The sequence below is a fragment of the Epinephelus moara genome, chromosome 3 (assembly GCF_006386435.1).
Source record: "Epinephelus moara isolate mb chromosome 3, YSFRI_EMoa_1.0, whole genome shotgun sequence".
Taxonomy (NCBI): domain Eukaryota; kingdom Metazoa; phylum Chordata; class Actinopteri; order Perciformes; family Serranidae; genus Epinephelus; species Epinephelus moara.
The window spans coordinates 39,100,429-39,125,861 of NC_065508.1; the positions used below are offsets into that span (position 1 = coordinate 39,100,429).

The 25,433-nt window shown below is 44.5% G+C and overlaps 2 protein-coding genes across 4 annotated transcripts in view; one reads left to right on the top strand and one right to left on the bottom strand.

Annotated features, from left to right (window-relative positions):
* The window catches only part of ska2 (spindle and kinetochore associated complex subunit 2), a 245,973-nt gene that overhangs the window by 125,705 nt on the left and 94,835 nt on the right, over nt 1-25,433 (top strand). The gene's annotated exons all lie outside the window — the stretch shown is intronic.
* Nucleotides 1-25,433, bottom strand: part of sptbn4a (spectrin, beta, non-erythrocytic 4a) — a 91,543-nt gene that overhangs the window by 45,433 nt on the left and 20,677 nt on the right. For all 3 annotated transcript variants that reach the window (XM_050035271.1, XM_050035262.1, XM_050035281.1), the window contains one exon: nt 15,423-15,686. In XM_050035271.1, the coding sequence (XP_049891228.1) occupies nt 15,423-15,686 (264 nt within the window). The remainder of the gene's footprint in view (nt 1-15,422; nt 15,687-25,433) is intronic.

The window sequence follows — 25,433 nt, forward strand, 5'->3', positions numbered from 1 at the left end:
CAAAATAATAATAATAACGCGACTAAACATTATAACGTTATTTCGTCTCGTCTCGTTTTGGTCAACGAAAATGAATAGACATTTTAGCAGAGGTTTTATTTTGTAAACCACATTTAGTCTCGTTTTTATTCGTTAACAATATTGCATTATATATTTAATTATAGTTATCGTCACATGACCACCATTTACGGTGCGTCTCGTCTCGTTTTCGTCACGTGATAAAGGTTCGTTGACGACGATATTTAGTCATACTTTTCATTGACGAAAGCAACACTAACTGGACCACAGTCTTTTGTTGAAAATTCTCCTCAAGATTGGCATCTCCAAACAAGCAGCCACTTGGTTTACAGACTATTTGGCAAGTAGAACTGTCACAGTCTCTGTCTCCCATTCCCTCCTGTCACTCTGCTGCAGTGATTTTCCACTCTCCCTCCCTCTGCTTCACTCTCCTGATCAGCCACACCTGCTCTCACTCTCCTGATCAGCCCCACCTGCTCTCACTCTCCTGATCAGCCCCACCTGCTCTCACTCTCCTGATCAGCCACACCTGCTCTCACTCTCCTGATCACCCACACCTGCAGCTCATCCCCAGCAATCAAGCCAGCATAAAAGCCTCAGTCCCACACTCACCAATTGCCAGACTGTTCTTCAGCATTATGCAAGATTTTCCAGCGTTCTTCTCCTGCCTGATCACCCGTTGCCGACTCTGCCTGTCCCCGACCTGCTCTCCTCGCCTGCCTTTTGGTAAACTCACCTGCCTTCCGTCTTTGACCACGTGTTCTGCCTCCGCGGACTGCTCACCTGGCTTCGACCCCCTCGCCTGTCTCCGACTGCTCCTCTGCTCTCTCCTCATCGGCACCTCTGCATGATCGGCTGGTTCTTCAGGCTACGGACTCCTCGCTCTGTCATCAGCGGCTGAAGTAAGCTCTTTCCCTTCACGTCACGCTGTGAGAGAACTGAACTGTTCGGGTCCGGGGGCTTTGGTGCTTCCCCTCGGTTCCCGTTCTCTGTTGTACTGCTTTTGGGTCCAAACCATACCCGTTACAGTACAATCTGGCCAAGTATGGACCCAGCAGACCCCTCTTCTCCTCAGTCTCACCTAGCTCGGGTAGAGGGAATGCTCCAGCAGCATGAGGCACAGTTAGCCTCCATCGCGGCGGAGGCTCGTCAGTTAGCTTCGGCTCTGGAGCAAGCGCTAACCTCGCTAGCCACCCAGGTGCAACAGATGGCTTCCTCCATGACACCACAAGCCACCTCCACCTCCCCTCCTGCTCTGGTTCCGGGGTTACCTTCGGGCACTGCATCAGAGCCCCGGGTGGGGGCGCCAGAGCGCTACTCCGGGGATCCAGAGGACTGCAATCCGTTCCTGACCAACTGCTCCATCCTGTTTGCCCTGCAGCCCCACACCTTCGCTTCAGAGGCAGCGAGGGTCGCCTTCGCCATCAACCACCTCACTGGCAGAGCACATCTGTGGGGAACGGCGGAGTGGGGGAGAGGCACGCCAGCCTGCGCCTCATTCCAGACCTTCGCAGCAGAACTGCACAAGGTGTTTGGACCCACTCATGAGCCAGAAGCAGAGGGAAAGGGCGGTAGCCGACTACGCTATCGACTTCGGAACCCAGGCCCGACTCAGCGAGTGGAATACTGCGGCCCAGTGCGACGCCTTCCTCAGTGGACTAGCACCTTACATCAAGGACGAGCTGGTCTCGTTTGACCTCCCAGCTTCTCTTGACGGACTCATCGAGCTGACTACGAGGCTAGACAGGCGTATTCTGGCGAGGAGAAGGGAGCTACGCCAAGAGGGAGCGGACCGTTGGCCATCCGCCCACCAGCGTGGGTTGCCAGCTGCCCCCATCCCTCTCTCCAAACCCACACATGGGGGGGTGGAGCCCATGCAGGTGGGGCGCACCAGTCTGACGCCTGAGGAGCGGGAGCGGCGACGCCGAAGGAATCTCTGTCTCTACTGCGGCCAGGCCAGTCACTTCGTCTCCCGGTGCCCAGTAAAAGGGAGGGCTCAGCAGTGAAGAGGGGCATCCTGCTGAGCCGGTCCCAGGACTCTGCCCCCAACCCGAGACCATTGTTTCACGCCCAGCTCCTGCTGGCAGGGGGTTCCCACACCCTCGCCACCTTCATTGACTCTGGGGCGGACGTTAACCTGATCAATGAGGAACTCGCCCATCAGCTGGGTATCGATCAGGTTCCCCTGTCCCGTCCAGTGCCGGCCAGCGCTCTGGATGGCCATCTCCTGGGGACCGTCACCCATCAAACCACGCCCATCCCCCTGCTCCTGTCCGGCACCCACCATAAGACCATTCAATTCCACTTCCTGAGGTCTCCCAGTCTTCCGTTGATCCTTGGTTACCCCTGGCTTCGCCGCCATAACCCCCACATTGACTGGTCTACGGGGTCTATTCTGGGGTGGAGCTCCTCCTGTCATCAGCTCTGCCTCAGACAGGTGGTTGCACCCACGCCGCCTGCCAGTCCCTGTTCGTCCTCCGACCTTTCCAAGGCACCCCCCGACTACTACGACTTCCGAGAGGTGTTCAGCAAGGCGAGGGCCACCTCTCTGCCCCCCATCGGCCCTACGACTGCACCATCGATCTCCTGCCCGGCACCACACCTCCCAAGGGTCACCTCTACTCCCTTTCCGCACCTGAAAGGGAGGCCATGAAGGCTTACATCAGCGACGCCTTGGCTGCCGGGATCATCCGTCCTTCTCATCTCCTGCCGGTGCGGGGTTCTTCTTCGTCGACAAGAAGGACGGCTCCCTGAGACCTTGCATCGACTACAGAGGTCTGAACGACATCACGGTTAAGAACCATTATCCTCTCCCCCTCATCGCCTCAGCTTTTGAGCTGCTCCAAGGGGCCACCATCTACACCAAGCTAGACCTCCGCAACGCCTATCATCTGGTTCGGATTTGTGAGGGCGACGAGTGGAAGACGGCCTTTAACACACCCACTGGACACTATGAGTACCCGGTGATGCCATTCGGCCTCACCAACGCCCCGGCCGTTTTCCAGGCCCTCATCAACGACGTTTTAAGGGACATGCTCAATAAGTATGTGTTCGTCTACCTAGACGATATTCTGATCTTCTCCCGGTCAAAGCAGGAACACATACACCATGTCCAGACTGTCTTGCAACGCCTGCTAGAGAACTCCCTGTTTGTCAAAGCAGAGAAGTGCGAGTTCCACGTCTCCTCCGTCTCCTTCCTGGGGTACATCATCGGCCAGAACTGCATGGAGATGGACCCCGCCAAGGTCTCCGCCGTCGCCTCCTGGCCCGTTCCCAATTCTGGAAAGCAGTTGCAACGGTCCCTGGGGTTCGCCAGCTTCTACCGAAGGTTCATCCAGGGATACAGCACTGTGGCCGCACCACTCACCGCTCTCACCTCCTCCAAGGTACCTTTTCAGTGGACCCAGGCCGCCGAGGAGGCGTTTCAGCACCTGAAGAGTCGGGTCAGCTCGGCTCCCATTCTCCTGGGCCCCGACCCCGATAGACAGTTTGTAGTGGAGGTGGACGCTTCCGATGTGGGGGTGGGGGCCGTCCTCTCCAAACGCTCTGCAGAGGACCAGAAACTGCACCCCTGCGCCTTCTTCTCCAGGCGTCTGTCCCCGGCGGAGAGGAACTACGACATCGGCAACCGAGAACTGTTGGCGGTGAAGCTGGTGTTGGAGGAGTGGCGCCACTGGTTGGAAGGAACCAAGTCCCCCTTCCTCGTATGGACAGATCATAAGAACCTGGAATATATCCGCTCAGCTAAGAGACTGAACTCTCATCAGGTGGGCACTGTTCTTCGCCAGGTTCAATTTCTCCCTCTCCTACCGGCCAGGCTCCCGCAACATCAAACTGGACACCCTGTCACGCCAGTTCATGGTCGGAGAGGAGAACACCTCTAGACCGGACACTATCCTTCCCGCTTCCCGCCTGATGGCTGCACTTACCTGGGAGGTGGAGGAGCAGGTGAAGGCTGCCTTGGAGGACCAGCTGGGGCCCAGTTCTTGTCCTCAAGACCGGCTGTTCGTCCCTCAGGACTTGAGGTCGGACGTCCTGCAGTGGGCCCACGGTTCCCGGCTCACCTGCCACCCTGGGATTCAGCGAACTAAAGAGGTCCTGCAACGACGGTTCTGGTGGGCCACGCTGGAGGAGGACACCAGGGACTTTGTTAACGCCTGCCTGGTCTGCAACCAGAATAAGGCTCCCCAACGGGCCCCTGCCAGTTCCCTGCAACCTCTGCCCGTGCCTCATCGACCCTGGTCCCACATCTCGTTGGACTTTGTTACCGGGCTGCCACTGTCAGGGGTTTACGCCACCATCTTGACAGTGGTGGACCGGTTCAGTAAGATGGCTCACTTCGTGCCCCTCCCCAAGCTCCTGTCAGCCAAAGAGACTGCAGAACTGGTCTTACATCACGTGTTCCGGCTCCACGGCCTCCCATCAGATGTGGTGTCGGATCAAGGCCCCCATTTTACCTCGGTATTCTGGAGAGACTTCTGCCACCTTATTGGAGCCTCCACCAGCCTGTCCTCTGGGTTCCATCCCCAGTCCAACGGCCAGTCCGAGAGGCTGAACCAGGAGATGGAGACGGCGCTCAACTGCATGGCCTCCAAGCACCCCTCGACCTGGTCCAAGCAGCTTTTGTGGGTAGAATAGGCCCACAATACCCTTACCAGCTCCGCCACAGGGGTCTCCCCCTTTCAGTGCGCCTACGGCTTCCAGCCTCCCCTGTTTCCTGCCCAGGAAAAGGAGGCCTCCTGCCCGTCTGTGGATACCTTCATCCGTCGCTGCCACCGGACCTGGACTCAGGCCGGGTCCGCGCTCCTTCGAGCCGCAGACCGGTACTCGACAGCCGCCAACCACCGTCACTCCCAGGCTCCCCCTTACCAGGTGGGCCAGAAAGTGTGGCTGTCGACCCGGGATCTTCCACTGAGGGTGGAATCTAAGAAGCTGGCTCCCAAGTTCATCGGTCCGGTTATCAACCCCGTGGCTGTTCGGCTCAAGCTGCCCCACACCATGCGGATCGACCCTACTTTCCATGTCTCGAAGGTCAAGCCATTTCGGGAGAGTCCATTGCTGCCTGCCTCCCAGCCACCACCACTTCCCCGAATCATTGACAGGGCGCCTGCCTTCACGGTTCACCGCCTGCTGCGCTCTCATCGTCGTGGAAGGGACCTTCAATACCTCGTTGACTGGGAGGGATACGGTCCGGAGGAGAGGTCACGGATCCCGGCTCGCCAGATCCTGGATGCGTGGCTCATTCGGGAGTTCCATCGCCAACACCCTGACCAGCCTTCCAACGTCGCCTCTGTGGGAGGGGGCGCCAAGGCTGACCCCCAGTCCTCTCCTGTGTCCGAGGCATCTGGTGCGGAAGAGGAAGACGAGGGGTTATTCTCACTCTCCGCGGACTGCTCACCTGGCTTCGACCCCCTCGCCTGTCTCCGACTGCTCCTCTGCTCTCTCCTCATCGGCACCTCTGCACGATCGGCTGGTTCTTCAGGCTACGGACTCTGAACTGAACTGTTCGGGTTCGGGGGCTTTGGTGCTTCCCCTCAGTTCCGCGGCCGGATGAGGCTGAATCCTTCCGCCACGTTTGTGCCTCAGAGACTGTTTGAGGGCACTCTGCCCGAAGAACAAACTGTGCACTGAATTGACTCATTCTGCTCCGCTCCCTGTTTGCTGTGGTGACAATAAAAGTCATTACCAACTGTTCCCGTTCTCTGTTGTACTGCTTTTGGGTCCAAACCATACCCATTACAAGAACGCAATGTGTTCAGATGGCTGGAGTTAGTTCCACCTTTCTTGAGGTCATAAAAGGCGTACCTCAAGGCTCAGTCTTAGGACCCATTTTGTTCACGATTCACATTAATGATCTGTGCGCAAACTTGTCAAATGCCTTTTATCATTTTTATGCGGATGATACTGTAATTTATTGCTGTTCACACTCGATTACACAGGCATTTGAATTCTTGCAGTCCCCTTTGGATGTAGTGCAGATTCGTCTTAAACAACTGAAACTGGTTTTAAATGCTGAAAAATCCAAAGTAATGCTCTTTTCTAATTCATCTGTTCTCCCGGAGAATATCCCCTCACATTAGAAATTTGGTCACCAAATTAAGGGTGAAACTTGGTTTCTATTACAGAAATAAGTCATGTTTTTCCCTCAGAGCTCAGAAGCTTTAGCCTGGAAATCCAGACCCAAATCTAGAAAGATTTAGGGTCTGGCCTTGAGTAATGCAAATGGCCCAACTCGAGGGGCGGCACCAAGCATGCATTTGAAAATATCACTGCACGCAATTGGATGACACTAGGACCAATCAGAACAATACACGGGGTGACGTATCCAGAGCGCTACCAGCGGAGCTAACTGGTAGATTAGACTACCGGCAAAACAGCAAAAACGTCCTTCTTGCCGTCTTCTGTTCCTCTTTTAGAGAAAAAGCCAAGTCTAACTCGTTCATTGTAGTGGCCAAAGCCGTTTCAAACAACTGGTGTTCCTATATCAGATACACCAATGTGATTGGTGCAGCTCTGCTCGAACGGCATGGGTAATGAGCATCATTACTGATTGCCAGAGTGACTCGCTGAGCAAATTCAAATTGTGATCTCGCGAGAAGTCTGGATTTCCAGGGTACAGAAGCTTCTGATACCGGCTACTTTTCTGCCTGTACTTGATTATGGCAATGTTGTGTATATGTGTGCTTCAACCAGCTGTCTACAGTCTTTGATTCTGGTCTGTCACTGTGCTCTGAGGTTTATTACTGGTTGCAGCCGCCTCACCCACCACTGTGAACTGTATGCTAAAGCTGGTTTGCCCTCCTTTAATGTACGAAGGTATACACACTGGATGACTCTGATTTATAAAGCTCTTCTTGGCTTGGTTCCTGCCTATTTATGCACTTTTCTTCAGAGAACTAACAGCCATTATGCCTTACGATCTAATAACATTTTGCACCTGTCTGCTCCTCGTGTTTGGACTGAAATAGGAAAAAAAGCATTCAGTTTCTCTGCCCCGTCTGCTTGGAATACTCTCCAATCTGAACTAAAAATACCAGAAGTTATTTCACCTGAAGCTTTTCGCGCTATCCTAAAAGACAGAGAACGGGAATCTATCAAACAGTGCTTATGTTCTTAAGCTGTTACTGAAACCATAACTCCTACACTTTATTTGTCAAATTGTTTAGATTTCTATATTTCAGTGTTTGTATCTTTTTATCTGTCTTTACATTTGTAGTATTTATTATGACGTGTGCTGCTGCCTTTCTTGGCCAGGTTACCCTTGTGAAAGAGGTCTTGATCTCAATGGGTCTTTTATCTGGTTAAATAAAGGTTAAATAAATAAATAAAAACCTCTTCAACGCCCATCATGTCCCAGCCTCTTCGACCGGGACAGACCTTAATGGCTGCTGTTTCGAGTGCCTCGGTATGGGCCAGGCAGAGAGCAGTGTTCAGCAGCCACCTCCCTGTGAAGCCTGCCAAGAGCTGAAGACACCAGTAGCAGGATCACTGGTGGGATTATCGCCTGTGATAAGAGTGGGCAGGAGCTCGAGGTTGATGATGCCAAGACCCCTGCTCAAACTGCCGTTGCCACCCCCGGTCATTCCCGCTCTGAGACAATGCCTTCATTTGCAGATGACGACAGCATCTATTGTGTTAGTCAAACTCATTTCCAAAGACAACATGACAGTACACCTACTCAGAGTATCACTCAGACAATCACAGGACATTCTGTAGTTGAATTTCAAAATTAAAGCCCTCACAATTGTCATAGGAGTTTTCCCACTAAACGGCTTGTTGCCACAGACAAATTTCACTTGGGATTGATGGCAGACCACCTCAGAGTGTCACTCAGAGAATGTCAGGCTATTCTGATGTATACTTTCAAAATTACAGCCCTATGAAGGGATGATATAGCTCATATATGAGATTATAAATGGTTTAACGTCAAAAATCCACATCACGATGTCCTGATACTGTATGAGTGACAGTTTAAGGTGGTCTGCTATCATTCTGTAGTAAAATTACACTGTGGCAATGGGGCGTTTCCTTTTAATTTCAATCTGAATTTCAAGGTAGCACATAAGCAAGTTTTAAACGGCTTTAACCTTTGAAATCCACATCAGAATGTCCTGATATGTCTAAGGGACAACAAAAGGTGGTCTGCTATCTGCTAATCCCACGTGAAAGTCTGTCTAGTCTGTGTCTAAATGGGCCATTTCTTTTAAAATTAAGTTTGAATTTGGAAGACAATAGCTCATATGTCAGCTTTTAAAGGGCTTTAATTTTGAAAATGTACTGCAGAATAGCCTGATATATGAATATATGAGAAACCGGGGACACTATCGACAGACAGCCTGTTACTCAAAGTGGCCCATCCTTAATCATGTGTAACCTTAACCGGTGGGTTTTAAAAAATTCACCCTCCTGTACAGTTGTCATGAATGTTGAAATGAACTATAGTGACCAAAACAGTTTTTTTTGTATCAGGCTGTAAACATGTTTATTTCTGCTGTCAAGTTAGGCATTTTAATATTTGTTGCTATAGGGATTGACAGGCTTCATGTTTAAGAGATGGTGCCATATGAATGGGCAAGGCATAGACCGACACTGCCATACACATGTCCTCGACACTCTCCTCACCGAACAAGGCCACCAACACTGCTACACCACGTGTGGTGGTACACAGATCTAGCAAAGCATTTCTTGGATAGGGCCTTACCAGTTACACTATCACCAAAGCACACAACAGTTGTGCGGTGTGTCTGATGGGGGCTTTGCGTTCAACATAACATGCCAATGCATGAACTGGGCAGAGCAGATGCAAATTTGCCTCCCTGTCCCCCTTGTGGGGTAGAAGACAAAAAGCATCTAACTGTATAACTCTTGACCATAGTCATACTTCTACTGTTATTAAACACATATGATTATTGTCACACATGTATCAGATATTAATATGTACTTTCAACATATTGTACCACAATAGCCAAAACTATAATTATAATATTATTACTTGCATTAATGTTGTTGTAAGCTACTGTCATTACTGTCTGTCCTGCATCTCTCTCTCTCTCTCTGTCTCTCTCTCTCTCTTTCGGTCTCATTGTGACATACGGATTACTGTTAATTTATCATGTTGATCTGTTCTGTACGACATCTATTGTACGTCTGTCCATCCTGGAAGAGGGATCCCTCCTCAGTTGCTCATCCTGAGGTTTCTACCGTTTTTTCCCCCCGTTAAAGCGTTTTTTTGGGGGGGAGTTTTTCCTTATCCGCTGTGAGGGTCCTAAGGACAGAGGGCTGTGGCAAACTGTGATTTGTGATATTGGGCTTTATAAATAAAATTGATTGATTGATTGATAATGATGATTCTGGCTATTGTAGTACAATATGTTGAAAGTAAATATTAATATCTGATAGTATATGTATGTGACAATAATCATATGTGTATAATAACAGTAGAAGTATGACTAATGATAACAGCAGCAGCAGGAGGCATCTGGCAGGACCACGGCAGCAGCACAACCACACACGTCACACTATCCAGGCACTACTGTGATATAAGTTAACCTGAGAGACAGTGGTGCACAAAGTCTCCGGAGAAGAAGCCAAGTTAGTGACATGCAGTACGGCCGAGTTAGCAAGATGCAGTAACAGGACATGAGAGAGAGAGAGAAGGAGAGAAGGTGCCCGGTGTATTATAGGAGGTCCCCCTGGCAGACTAGGCCTAAGTCAGCCTAACTAGGGGCTGGTACAAGGCAAGCCTGAGCCAGCCCTAACTATAAGCTTTATCAAAGAGGAAAGTCTTAAGTTTAGTCTTAAATGTGGAGGCGGTGTCTGCCTCCCGGACTGTAACAGGAAGATGATTCCACAGGAGAGGAGCCTGATAGCTGAAGGCTCTGGCTCCTGATCTACTTCTGGAGACTTCAGGGACCACGAGTAACCCTGCATTCTCAGAGCGCAGTGTTCTGGTGGGATAATATGGCACTATGAGCTCTCTAAGATATGANGAAACTATGTCATCAGATAAAGAGTCTCTGAGTTGTCTGGGGCTCAAGGCTTATGTTACATATAATTAAGGGCAGGCCGCTTTGAGTGACAGACTGTTTGCTGATAGTGTCCTCTGCTTGTCAATCAGAGCCATCCCTTGCTCAAATATGTTAAGTTAAAAAACAAGATGGCGGTAGTCAAAGTGCCAAACTCGAGGCGTCAGAACGGGAGTCTACAAACCAATGGATTACATCACAGTAGCTATGTCCAATATTTTTATAGTTTATGTGTAAAATTCATACAGCAAAAGCATGCTTGTGGTTGGAGGAGAGTACTACCCATAGAGTCCAGTAGAAGGCTCCACCTGAGCTAATAGAACTAGGGTTACAACATTGCAACATTGTTAAAATTAGCTCCACTTTTACATCAATAAAATGTTGATTATATGTTAATGCATCACAAATAATAATTCAATAACATATAAGACCAAAATAACACACTAAATGGTGCCATTTTGCATAATGAGTATTTTTACTCTTGATATTTTAAATTCATTTTGCTGCCAATACTTGACTTACTACTTACTTACTACTCGGTTTGAGAGCTGCATTCCTCTGTAACACGTGGTCTTTGTTGTAGTGTGTTATTTCTTGTTGTGTCTTAATCTGACTGTAAAGCACTTTGGTCAACTGCTGTTGTTTTTAAATGTGCTCTATAAATAAATTTTGATTGATTGATTGATTGATTGATTGATTGATTGATTGAAGATTTTCTTAAAAAACAATGTATGGACTCATAATGAAGTAAGTAACCCCTTCCAATTTTCACTTATTACAGAGCCCAAACGGCATCTGCAGAGAGATAATGTTCACATTATTTGACTTAAAAATATATGCATTTTAACATCAGTTTGGACCACTCGAGCTAGTGGCTACTTTGTAGTAGACTGCACATAAACCTATACAGTGAGGTGATAGTTTTTCTATGGCAGCCTACTTTGTACTACTAGTAGGTTTAGTACAACAATAATGGTCTTTTGAGAGAGAGAGAGAGAAGGGAGAGGGATTTTCTATTGTAAGGACTATAGAAACCCATTTTCACTGAGACATATTGAGGTGAGAGGTAAAGAGACCCCTTTAACCAGTTTTAGCAAAATTCATACAAAAATGACACCTACAAACACAAGTATACTACCTAAGCTGTAAATTACACACAAAGTTATCATCTACAATAACAAAACAAAAAAAAACATAAAAAACATACATACTCATTGTCACATGGCTTAGGTTTTTTTTAACAAATTAATCTAATGTATTGTGGAGAAAATGTTTTCTTTTTGACATCTTTCTTTCCCTCTTCTGTCACTTTTTTTCTTTTTCTTTTGCTTGAATTTAATTTGGAATGAAGGGTTTGAATTATTGCATGTGATTATTATCAAATTCTAGGCTAGCAAGAGTAATGCAACAACAACAAATAAATAGTAGATGACACAAACGTGAGGTCATGTACTCTTCAAATGAGTGAATAAAGCGCTGCATAATGTAACAACATTATTTGATGTGGTTTAAGGCTTCAAGCCACTAAATAGTGTTCAGATAGAAGGATGCTCTTATTGCCCAGTGCATTATATATCAAATACCACCTCAATCAAATCTAGTGTACAACATACAGGTTCATCACCATAATTTAGAATATCATAATAAGTTCAGTATGTTTTGTCATATACATATATGTATATATATATATGTATATATGTATATATATATATAGATAGATAGATAGATAGATAGATAGATAGATAGATAGATAGATAGATATAGATATAGATAGATAGATATAGATAGATATATATACATCAGACTTCCTGCGTGTCATTTCAAAATAAAAGCTGTCTGGTGTGTTAATATGTTTACCATGCTGTTTGGGGTTCTTCTAATTTTTCTCTTTGAAATTTTTAATTCGGTGACTCATAGCTGGCTACGGCCATGCACACAATACATTAAAACCCGAAATGACCTCAAGCAGGCTAAAAGAACTACTTAGTAGATTTTAGTTGAAAATTTGAATCAGAAATTTATTTAATCATGAATACTTAAAAAAAAAAGTAAACTGTTGGAAAAGTCAATCAACAAAATGTGGGACACATGCACATTAAAATGGAAGGTCCAATATGGAGCAGAGAGAACAAAAATTAATTTGCCAGTCTATTAACAGTAAATCTTATTTTGACATTTCTTCTCACTACACCACTTACTTTGATTTTAATGCTAACTGGATACAACACACAATTGTCACACACATGCACATGGAGACGGAGGACACAGTGACAACATTCTGAGTTTTACAACAGAGAATCTATAATGCTAAAATCTGGTGAAATTCTGCAGAGTTCTGCTGGCGCAGATTCCGTATGAGCCTGATTATGACCCACTAGAAGTGTGTGTATTTCATTGCAGAGACTCTGCTCTTTGCCTGTACTTTTTCATTTCTTCTTATTTTCTGTGTTTATTCTATCTATTTATATTTATTTATTTATTTATTATTTTCGGGATGTTTATGGGTGTGGACACCCACAGTGCTTGGGTGAGGGTGGAGCTTTATAAAAAGGTGGCGACCAGGTGCCAGACCATAAGCAGCAGCAGGCAGCCAAAAGACCGAAAAATCACAAATGTAGCGAGGGTAAATGCCAAACAACAGTGAATCTGGGGTTGGCTTTTACTTTCACTTTCACTGGTGAGTGTTTACAGACAGTACTTGACAATCCTGCATCATATACCTTTAAACAAAAGAGCTCAATACTTCTTTCACCACTGCTGTAGCTCAGTAACATCCCTCCATATTCATATCCATTTCAATCAACTGGGCAATAAATACTTAAAGAGGCAACAGACATTTTTTCCTTTTTTCCTAAATATATCATTATGAAAATAATGCAGAGGGTAGTGGCCACAGTAGAATCAGACTATCGGCGTTTACATAGGTTACTGATTGGCTTTGCAATCTTTGTAATAAGCTTCTGCTATCGGGGGCGAAATTTCATGGAAAAAATCTGCTTTACGGCGGGAAAGGCATCATGTATTGCGAAACAGCCAATCAGGGACTGGAGCTGGTCCTTATGAGGAGCTGGGCATGAGATAGTTGAGTCATAAGCACAATGGCAGACGGACAAAGTTTGGAAACAAGTGAAAAAGGGCCTAGCAAAAGAAAACAAGCTCCTCTGTCTGAGGAGGCAAAGAAGAGCAAAAAGGAGAGTGATAAAAGAAGAGGAAAAACAAGAGTAAACCTTAGTCAGGCGTTCAAGAGATGGAATGAGCTCCGTGACCAAAGAGGCTTCAAAACCGATGTCCAGCTAGCTTTCTTTCTAATGGATCAGTAAGTAACACGACTAAATGTTAGCTAGACAAGAGAGGACTGTACTGTACTGGCTGCTAGTTAACTCCTAGCTGGCCAGCATCGAAAATCGCTGTAACCAGGGACCGGGTAGCGAGTGTTGGTTGGCTGACATCCTCATTGCCATTCTACAGCAGCCCTTGGACAGTGATACGCCCCTCCCTTCCTTCTGTTCTCTTCTCACAGAGGCAGCTATCGACGGACATCGCCCAGCTAAGTTACGTCCAGCTGTGAACACTGGACACTTTGTTGCAACGGCCTCAGACTGAGGAGCATCAAAATCAGTTAACGTTAGTCCACACAGCTCTCCCAAGCTGTCCTGGAGAGCAGGGAGATCATGTCGGTCACTGGCCATAAATGTGAGGGCAGCCTTCGCAGCTACTGGGCACCCAGCATCTCCNCTCATTTATTTAGTAGAGTGTCCACACACTTTCTCATTCTATACACATAGAGGTATACTGGTGGCTTTTAGGCTGACCAAACGTCCTCTTTTGCCCGGACATGTCCACTTTTCACGTCCCGTCCAGGGCGTCCGGGTTTTTTTTATAAATTGATGATAATGTCCGGTTTTGTGTGTGTGTGTGTGTGTATGTGTGTGTGTGTGTGTGTGTGTTAGAGTATATGAGCCGCATATTTCTGTCAAAACCCGACCCGAGCCCGACATTATTTAATTACTAAAGCACTGAGTTTGTGTCACACAGTTGTTATGGTTACAGGCTATTTAACAGGCCAGACATGCGCCGTGGGTGCTCAGCGGAGAGGGAGACCTCCGTGTTTGAGACGGGAGCGGGAGGCGGGAGGTCTGACACTTCCAGCAAGGGGAGAGGGAGAAATTAAACAAAATAAGATAAAATAGGAGACACCTGTCTCCCTCTTTTATTTTATTTTCAGCGTTTAATCAAGGCGGAGGCGGGCGGCTGGAGGTCCGAGACTTCCAGTGAGGGGAGAGACAGAAACAAACAGCCAATGTGTGTCTGTGTGTGTTATGTTCAGGTGTTGTCACGTAAATAACAGTGCCCAAGCAATAAACAGGACAGACAATAGGATTTTATTTATTTTTACACTACATTTTCACTGAAAGCTGACCGAATCCGACCCGAGCCCGAATACAATTTATACATTTTTGACCAAACTCGGCCCACCTGTCGGGATCCGTCGGGCTCGGATCGCCACACTCTAGTGTGTGTATGGGTCCCCTATAGGGGCCTATCTGAATTTCTGTCTTTGAGAGATATTATTTTGTAATATAACTGAATTTTCTAACCATACATATAAATTTTAAATAGGGTATAGGCCTATTAAAATTATAAGACATCTTTGAGTAAACTGCGAGTATCATTTAAGTAGGCTATGTCGTGGCCAGGCCGAGTGTCCTCTTTTTTGGAAATCAAAATATGGTCACCCTATTACAGCCTACATTTTATTGATTATCTCTGATCCCCCACGGTCAATTTGGTTGTTGCGACAGTGCAAGCAACACCGCTGACGCTAGGTGGGGCCAAGCTAAAAAAAAAAACGAATCCTATCTGTTGCCTCTTTAACTATGCTTATTAGCTAGACAGTTTTAAACTGTTCTTTATGATTAAAGAACCCTTTCCCATTGGTTTAATGTCAATAAATTTTTTTTATTTGTCACACAAGAATGTTAATAAGAATACAAGTAAAATATATGTAATATTATAATTGCAATGCTAAATGTTTAGTAAAGTGTTTAGTATTGGCCTGGTGTGTAAATGGGCTGTGCAGTTCTTACACAAGATAAAATGTCAGACATACATATGTCACAGTTTATGGGAAAACTATAGAATAAAAGTTTATAGTTATCTGAGTGCAAATATGGGGGCCGGGCGGTGCACTAAACATGTGTTAGAGAGTTGAGGATATACAGAGGTCAGAGGATGGACAATAGATGGTACTTACCGTAAAATTAATCATTTGTGGCAGATATGACAGAATTATTTGGATTTCAGTGACACTAGTTTACAACAACAGACGGTGCCAACAACTTCTCAGAGAGACCATGAGCCTTGAGAATTGAGACTTGCCTGGAATTTCTGGAGCTGCTCATTGAAGGTGGGCAGATGGTGTGCCTGTTCCAGCTGAGGGGGCTGCTGTTCCAGGTGGGAGAGCTGGTTGTCGAGGTCTGAGTAGCTCTTCACTGCTGGTTCAGGCTTATTGTTTTCAAAGAGCTGGCGGGCCTTGGCCTTGGTTGTGTTCTCCAGGTCGGACCAGCACTCTCGGATCTCCTCCAGCTTCTGCTGAACAACTGAACGCAGCTCCGGCTTCTCCTGGATCAGCTCCTGACCTTCCTGGAGACAGAAAGGGATAATTGTTAAGGATTGTTAAACTGAGTGTAAAAGCACTTTGATTCATCAAAATAATCCCATTACTTTAAGTCACGCTGTATTTTCCCAGGTTATCCTAGTTATCCTGTCCTGTAAAAAAAATACATTATATGTTGGACTGTAATTTACTGGCTGAGTGGCTGTTTGCTTCTCACTCGTACACTCCTTTAATGTCAGCTTTTGCTTCAAGGGCTGGATCGTATGGGCTGAAATGACTGTTGCTTCATTTGGTACCAGAAATCTGTGAACTGCACTGTTGCAGCATAGAACGGCTCACCATTTGAGATTTCATGCACAAATAAAGTCTGTTTCTAAATAAAAATATATTCATTCTGAATTAATTTCCTTTTATATGACAGTGATTTTAGGTGATTGGTAACCTTTTATCAATTGTCTCTATCAAAGGGAATTGGCTAAATTGGTTAAAGAAAAAAAAAACTATGCTGTACATACTTAACAACTCTATTACAAATCTCCACAAAACAAAATGTCATAGTGCTGAAAGTGAGTGGCTAAATTCAGTAATGTCCCCAAAATAACTCAGGACAACACAGCTCCATGCCAAGGATGAAGCCCCCTGCTTGCAGAGAAGCAGGTGTAAGGAGCGAAGTTTGCCCTCGGGCTGACCTAAAAATCATGCATGGTAAGTCTAATACACCCTCTGTTCTGCCCTTCGCCTGTGCTTGTCTGCTCCTCTTCCTTCCCCTAAATCTTGGGCTTTGTTCATGATGTGATCTGGATGAGGAGATGCAGGGAGATCAAAGCATGTGGCATTTTCCTTTGTGTCAATGAAGCTCTCCCCTGACAAAGATAATTACCAGTCTCCTCCCACACCTATAGACATTGGGGAGTTGAAGGTGTTTTACTCCTATATGACAAGATTTTGGAAATTTTTGTATCCAGCTCACAAAGCTCATTAGTGTATAGATCTTTATGACTGAAAACTGGCCCAATGTTAGAAACAAGCATTTATGTTCCACATTTCTCTGTTATATAGGATAGTGGGTGATGTATTCATTATTTGCTTAGTTTGTACTGTAATAAAAGCCAAGCATATGATGCTTCCCTCCTTTAACTTTCAAAGAGAGCTGGACCTATATCCTATGGCTTTCATAATGCAGTGCTGCATTCCTCCTCTTGGCACAAGCTCTCTGCTTAACTGCTGCTAGCGCTCATTCTCTCACAACCCTCTCTCGCGCTCCTATCTCTCCTCTGCCTCGCTCTCCCTCTCATAATGCAGAGCCAGCAGAAAGCAGGTCTCTCTCTCCTCTCTTGGCTTTACTGACACACAGAGTGAGGCAGAGAGAGAAGAAATCAGAGAGGGGGTGGAGAGAGGAGAGGAGAATGGCAGAGTAAAGGAAGAAGGGAAGAATCAAAGGTTTATGGAACAGGAATGAGGCTGCGGGTGTGCTGGGCTGTGCTACAGCCTGGGCACAGTTGGATACAAAGGGCATGTGTGAAGTGAATTTTCAAGGCAGTCGTGGCTGCCACAGTGCGATATTTCAATGGCTACAACATATGAACCACGCAGCATGGCGTTGCCAAATTCTGCGGGCTTTCTTCTATTGCTGATACAGCATTACAAATAGTAGTGGGTGGGATTAAAGGGCTTGTTTTATACTATTGGCACAATGCATTCACACCTACTGTATGCACAAAAGTAACACCATACTTGTGCTATTTCCTGCAAAACACTTACACCAGTCTTGAATAAAAAAAAAATTGAGCAGACATCCAAGTTCAAATGTAGCTAATCAAAGAGTCATAATGCTGCAGATATCACTAAATGAAGATGGCAGCTTCCTTCTTTGATGTCATGTTGTCAGCCCAACCCACAATGTAACACTAACGCTATGTATTACAGCCATGTCAAACCGGCAAACAGTCAACTCTGAGTGGATGTGCCACATTTACAATTCTGGATTGTTCCCGTTTTTTCCAGCTGTGACATACATTAAACATACTTCAACATTATGTACTCACAAGCTTTAACCACTTAAGTGTATTTTCATGTGTCTTGAATTAGTGAGTATATCTAAATGAATGGATTCCACTATCTCTAAAAGGCACAAGCTCAATAGGGTGAATGTCATCACTTTTTAAGACAACATCATAATCTTCTCTGTTCACGTGTAGTTTTTGAGGAGGCTCTGGATGTGATCATTTTTAAACCTTTGAACTCTATAATAGAAATGGTCCCCAAATGCCTACATTGATGTTTTTGCTGATTGTGATGTCATTTCTTGTACTATCTTCAAATGCTTCATGTCCCTAAAATATGAACATTTAAGTAAAAAAACAAACAAACATAATAATTGATAAAAATATGGAAATCAGATGTTTTTCATCAGATTTTACAAATTAAAAACACAAAACATATTGAGCCAAATGATTTCTAAATGTAGACACATAAATAAATTAAACTATGTACACTATTTAGTTTTTAAAAATCTGCTCATTTTTATGAGCAGAGTGCAAAGGCGTGCATTTGTTCTTCTGGCGCCCTAATGTGTGTGGTGCAAAACTGAAAATGTGTGGTTTTGCACCACAGGCAATGTGGCGCAATGATGTCATTACATGCATACAACATGATGACATGGAAGACAGAATGAATATTCTAGCTACCATGGTTTATATTTTAGATCAATACATATGCAGGATTATGTAAACAGAGATTTCCAATGGCCATTTCAGGAAATACTGGCACAATTATGGCAAAATACAACATTTGCACAACGCATGAGGTGCGGACACGAGAGAATGGCATTATGATGAGGAAGCCAGAAGCCTTGGCTTTGAGCTGCAAAAAAAAAATGCTCTAGGTATTACGGCACACATTTTTAGATCTATTCAAACCGAATCATGCAAGCATTGATCGTCTGTGGCCGTCCGTGGGATGTTCATTTTGTTACTTATGCTACTTTTTTATTTTCTATTTTTAGTTTATAAAGATATTTATTTTTTGGCCATTTTTCCTTTAATGGACAGGACAGCCAAGTGTGAAAGGGGGAGAGAGAGAGAGGGGATGACATGCAGCAAAGGGCCACAGACTGGACTCGAACCCGGGCCGCTGCGGCAATGGCCTCGTACATGGGGCGCCTGCTCTATCCACTAAGGCACCGACGCCCCTTACTTATGCTACTTTTGTTTTTTTTTGTGATCAATTTTTGATTGGCCATTTTTTCCTTTTTTTTTTTTAAACAAAAAACACAAGAAAACAAACATTAATACAAAACACAAAAACAATAAGGATACACCAATGACAAAAAAAACACAAGAACCACAAAAACTTATATAAGCATACACATACTAGCCAAGTCCACTACTGAGGATACCCATTTTTGAAAGAACAAGATGTGAGGAGCTTTCCATCTTTGAGCTATCATTCTTTTTGCAGCAGTAAGGCCGATCAATAACCAGCGCCGCTGCCTCATGGTCAAATTCAACCCAGAAAAATCATTTAATAACAAAATAACTGGAGAAAAAGAAATAGCAACATCCAACACCACTGACAACCTCCTAGCAACCCTTTCCCAAAATAATGAAACTCCAGAGCATTCCCAGACCATATGAATAAAAGTACCAGGGGTTCCCAAGGAACATAAATCACAGTTGGGGTTTTGAGATAATTTCATAAGAAATCGCTTCCGGGGAGTGCAGTATAATCTGTGTGCATAATTATAATGAATCATTTGATGATTGGGGTTCCTGGAAGACAGAGAGATATTAGACCAGACCATATTCCAATTGATTGCACCGGATGAAATAGAAAGATCTTGATGCCAGCAATGATGAACTTGCAGGGATTTTTCTGTGGCCTTATTAATAAGTGAGTAAAAACTAGAAATCAAGCCCTTAGTGGCTTTAACAGTACAAATTTTGTGGATGGGATGGGTCTTAAACTCCTCTCCCCAGAGGACCCCGTATACATGTGATATTGGGCTTTATAAATAAAATTGAAATTGAATTGATACATGTAAAGCACTACGAAGTTGCAAATAAAAAAAGAAAGAGTTGCCAGGTAGGTTATAATGAGATTGGAGATCCTGGAATGCCCGAAGCCTATTATCCACCAAAATGTCAGAAAGAGTGTGAATTCCTTTAACACTCCATTGACAGAAAGAAATAGGACGATTTTCTATACGGAGAGAAAAATTATGAAATAATGGTATATGAAGATGAAGCTTCAGGTGTGTATTAGTGTGTGATTCTGCAATTCTCCATGTAACAATAAGATGAGAAATTATAGGTCCGAATTTAGATTTACAAGTCTTAAAAGGGATGTTAGAATAAATCACATCTTGAAGCCTGTGAGGACTTATTAACTCCTCTTCTACTGAAAGCCAAGACACCTGGGCCTCTGGGTTAAGCCAGGTATGAAGAGCCAGAAGGACCAGAAATAAAATTTAAAATTAGGAATGCCTAGGCCACCAGAACTTTTTTGTCTCTGTAAAATAGACATTTTGAGGCGTGGGCGTTTCCCTTTCAAAACATATTTTGTAATTAATTTTTGTAATTTTTTCAAGTAACCAGCAGGGGGTGATATAGGAAGCATGGAACTACAAAAGTTGATACGAGGTAATATATTCATCTTAATAATCAAGACCCGAGCTTGAAATGAATTGGAGATAGGTAACCAACGCACAAGATCCGACTCCACCTGCTTAAGGACTGAATTATAATTATTTGTGATGGTGAGATGAAGAGAAGGAAATATATTTAAACCAAGATATTTAAAAGTATGGATCACTGGTATTTTTGTAGGAGGCGCAGCCTTTCTCATGGCATCATTCAAGGGGAGAAGAGCGGATTTGGCCCAGTTGATTTTGTATCCAGATATATTGCCAAAGTCATTAAAAATAGACAAAATATGTGAAGTTGACTGTGCTGCATCTCCTAAAAAAAGCAATATATCATCTGCATAAAGAGAAATATAGTGATCAGTGTTATGTGCTGTAATGGGAGTATGAGTAGACTGACGCACTGCCTGGGCCAGGGGTTCTAGAGAAAGTGCAAATAACAAAACACAGCCTTGTCTAGAGCTTCTAGAAACTGGGAATAAGGAAGAACATAAGTTACCGGTCATCACCATTGCCGTGGGAGAGCAATATAAAGTTTGAACCATTCTAATAAACTGAGTTCCAAACCCCATGTGTCGCAGGACTGACCATAAGTAATGCCATTCCAGGTGATCAAAAGCTTTCTCCGCATCAAGGGAGAGTACAGCACATGGGGTTTGGCTACCAGAGGCAACGTCAATAATATGTAAGAGTCTACGAATGTTGTCTGATGATAAGCGGGATTTTATAAAACCAGTTTGATCAGGGTTTATGAGCTTATGCATAAAAGGCTCCAGTCGAAGGGCTAACACTTTAGCAAATAATTTCACATCCGCATTCAAAAGAGAAAGCGGGGGCGTCGGTAGCGTAGTGGATAGTGCCGGCGCCCCATATACAGAGGCGTTGCCTCACTGCAGCGGTCGCGGGTTCGACTCCGGCTCATGACCATTTGCTGCATGTCATCCCCCCACTCTCTCTCACTCCCCCATTTCACTCTCTCCTGTCAATTAAAGGCAAAAGCCCAAAAAATATTAAAAAAAAAAAAAGAGAGAGAAAGCGGACGATAATTGGCACAGTCATTTGGGTCTTTATGCTACTTTTTTATTAAACAATTTACAGACCAGTGATGCATAAGAGGTATGTAATTGTAGTAGCATGTTCTTTCCATAAGTACCATTACCATCAAGACCATCCATTAAAGTAGTTGTCTTAATACTGTGTTATGCTGTTATTAGTCATGTTAGTGTCATTTTTATAAATATAAAATAATTGAATGGACATCCATCAATGCTACAGTAGGACTGTGACAGGCTATTAAAAAAAAAATCTTGTAATAAAGTTATTGTTCTGATTTAGATTCTGACAATTTAATTATTTGGAGAAAATTGTTTAGAAAGTACAAATCTACTACTGGTAATAATAATAATAATAATAGATTTTATTTATAACGCACTTTACATTTAAATACAAATCTCAAAGTGCACAGTACAAAGGCAACAATAACAATAAAATCGAGCAAAAGAGCAAAACAATAAAAACAGTCAGCAGATAAAATCAGATAAAATTAGTCAGGATAGGCTTTCTGAAAAAGGAAGGTTTTGAGTCCTTTTTTAAAAGCATCGACCGACTGTGGAGCCCTGAGGTGGTTGGGGAGGGCGTTCCACAGACGGGGAGCAGCAGCCTCGAAGGCCCTGTCGCCCATGGTCTTGAGCCGAGTCCTGGGCGGGCGTAGACGGTGCAGTTGGCCTGACCGGGTTCTGGCTGAGGTATGTGGGTTGAGGAGTTCGGTGAGGTAGGTGGGGGCTGCACCGTGCAGACAGTGATGGGTGTGAAGGAGGATTTTGAATTCAATGCGGAGGTGAACGGGGAGCCAGTGCAGAGTGTGAAGGATGGGGGTGATGTGCTCATGTTTACGCACTCTCATCAGGACCCGAGCAGCGCTGTTTTGGACATATTGGAGCCTTTGTAGGCTCTTGCCCGGGATCCCGATGAAGAGCGCGTTACAGTAGTCCAGCCTGGAGGAGACAAAGGCATGGACGAGCCTCTCTGCTGCAGGACGAGAGAGAGATGGCCGGAGTTTGGCGATATTACGGAGGTGAAAGAAGGAAGTCTTGCAGATATGGTTGATATGATCGTCAAAGCTAAGATGGGGGTCAAACCTGACTCCCAAATTAGTCACGGAAGGAGAGAGGGAAAAGTTGTGGCCGAGAAAAGAGACGGAGGAAATGTGGGAAGAACGGAGCTGGTGAGGGGTGCCGATATGAATGGCTTCCGTTTTGGAGCTGTTCAGCTGTAAGAAGTTTTCACTCATCCAAGCCTTTATCTCCTCCAGGCAGGAGTCCAGTTGAGTGACAGAGGAGGAGGGAGTGGAGGAGGGGGTGACCTTGAGGTAGAGTTGTGTGTCGTCAGCATAGCAATGGAATTGTATTCCATGCCTGCTGACGACACGACCAAGGGGGAGCATGTAGATGGTGAAGAGGGTTGGACCGAGCACAGAGCCCTGGGGGACCCCACAGACAACAGAGTGGGGGTGGGATTTAGCATCCCCCAGGGCTACGAACTCGGTCCTTCCCGTGAGGTAGGAGTGAAACCATTGAAGGGCGGTGCCAGAGATACCGATGTCGTGTTGGAGGCGGTGAAGGAGGATGTGGTGATCAACAGTATCAAAAGCAGCAGAGAGGTCGAGAAGGATGAGGAGGGAAGTGGAGCCGGAGTCAGAGGTCATCAGGAGGTCATTGGTGACTCTGATGAGAGCTGTCTCGGTGCTGTGAATAACACCCAGAATACAAAAGTGCAGATGATGTAAACAATAAAAGCAATTCAGAGGAAATGATCAGGACAATGAATGCAACACAATACGTTAATAAAGTAAGTCCATGTCATATGAAAAAACAACAACGTCAGTGACTTGGGTTATGTGTGTGTACTGCAAGAGAAAACAGCAGGGATAATGTTAAATTACTCATTACTATATTAAAGACATGAGAAACGTATTGAGGCTGATTGTACTGCTGTTTGTTTGTTTGTTTGTTTGTTTTTCAAAAACTAGTAAGACAAGATGAAACCACTGATTCTGACTGACTCATTCACCTACCCTTCTTGAGAAGAAATTTCTTTTTAAACCAACTTACGCAGTTTTCACGAAGATTCTGACATTCACCGATGTTTTCTTATCAGGGACTTGTTCTTAGGTGAGAACAGAATCTGCACGCACTCAAGAGAACTCTTACACACATTTGGTTTCACATGTTTTTGAAAAATTATTGATTATTGTGTTTTCCTCAATTCTACAGTTACATAATATTATAGGATTTGAATTGTAATATATTTTACAATGTGATAATAAGTGATTAAGATTTTTTTTAATAATTATTTTAATTATTTTACAATTCTTTGTGGTCTGAACTAGGCCAAACTAACACTTCGGTTAAAGGGAGCCATGCCATCTAATAATTAGTCATTGATCATGCAAGATAATATCATGGCCAGTTTTAAAAACACAGACAGGTATACTACAGAGGCTACATGGCTCTGATCTACTAGAAATTGGAAAAGAGTCTGTCACCTATTTTTAGCGGATTTTTCCATATGTAAAAATCCAGCATAAATGTCTGTTTTTCTGTAGGCCAGCACAAAAGTTAACATGGCCCTGGTTCCTTCATACAAAAGTCTATGGTATTTTTCCATTGGATTGTGGATTATTGCAGGCAATAGGTGGCAAACAAACATTTATGATACCTACATGTTTAGTTCAGCAAGATAATCTTCACAGCTGAACACCACTTTTATGATTTTTGACGCATAAATACAATTGGCAGAAGTAAAAAGCTAACATTAGCCTATATACAAACTACACTTCAGTTACATGACTTAATGTCACCACCATAACCAGACTGTAAAGCCTGTGGGCGTGATGACATTCTGTAGTCACATTTAGCCACCCTTTTTAAGAAAAGTAAATGCTTCGAAATGAACAGTGGAGTATTTATTGACGTATTTCATGTCATAGAACAAAACGTGAAAGTCTCTTAAGCTTGTGTTAACCACAGACCTTTTTTCGGGTATCTAACCAAAAACCCATTCACAAAACCAACTGACTTTGAGATGAGTGCTAAAATCCTTTTGGTTTCATTTTAGGACTCATTCTTGCACCACTCTATTTTGGTGGGAAAAGGGCATCTGTCTCACAAACATACCAGCACACCCTGGAGAGCTCTGCAGTGCTTGTCTCTGTCTTCAGTTCTTAAAGTTGTGCTACTATAATGCATCGCATATCCCCTGCATCTTTATTTGCGTTATTTTATATCCACTCGTTACTAAATATGACAGCTCATTTGGCATTAACTTTCTGTCTGCTGAAGTACTTTCACTTCCAAACAGTCTTTTTTTGTGTGTGTGTTGGGAGTCCAGTGTTCCATGCACCTCTGACTTTTGGTTGGGCATTCTTGACTTGATCCTCTCACCTTTTACTCCTCTACATTTTGTGTGTGTGTGTGCACACAACCCTGCAGTCTCATGCCCTTTGGGCGACCATGGCTCAGAGGAAGAGCAGGTTGTCCACCAATCAGCAGATCAGCAGTTTAATCCCCAGCTCCTCCCGTCTGCATGCTGAAGCATCCTTGAGCAAGATACTGAACCCCAACCAGTGTGAGTGTGTTTGAAAAAAAAAAAAAAAAAAAAGAGTAGCAGGCAGCACCCTGTATGGTAGCCTCAGCCACCACTGTGTGAATGAAGGGTTGAATGGGACTCGAAGTGTAAAAAGCACTTTGAGTGGTCAGATGACTAGATAGGCACTATACAAGTGCAGGCCTATTTACCTTTGATGGGGATTTGTGGGGTGTTTACCTATGCTAATAGACCTTTTCCACAGCAGACATTTTGACATGTCATGGTAGAAAAAGCAAAGCTGTATTCAAAAACATCAATTATGGCTACATTCCACTTAGGGCAGGCTGTGATATTGTGCATGTTTACTCACTGGATTAGCTAACTGGTACACTTAATGAAACTGAGTCATTGTTAGTCACAAGCCCGGTTCTAGGCAGGCATATATGAGGGGGCAGTCATAACTGTGAAGGGGGCATCATGCTCTAGCACATTTTTGCCATAGGTAGAGCTGACAAATAAAGGTCACTCACTCACTCACTCACTC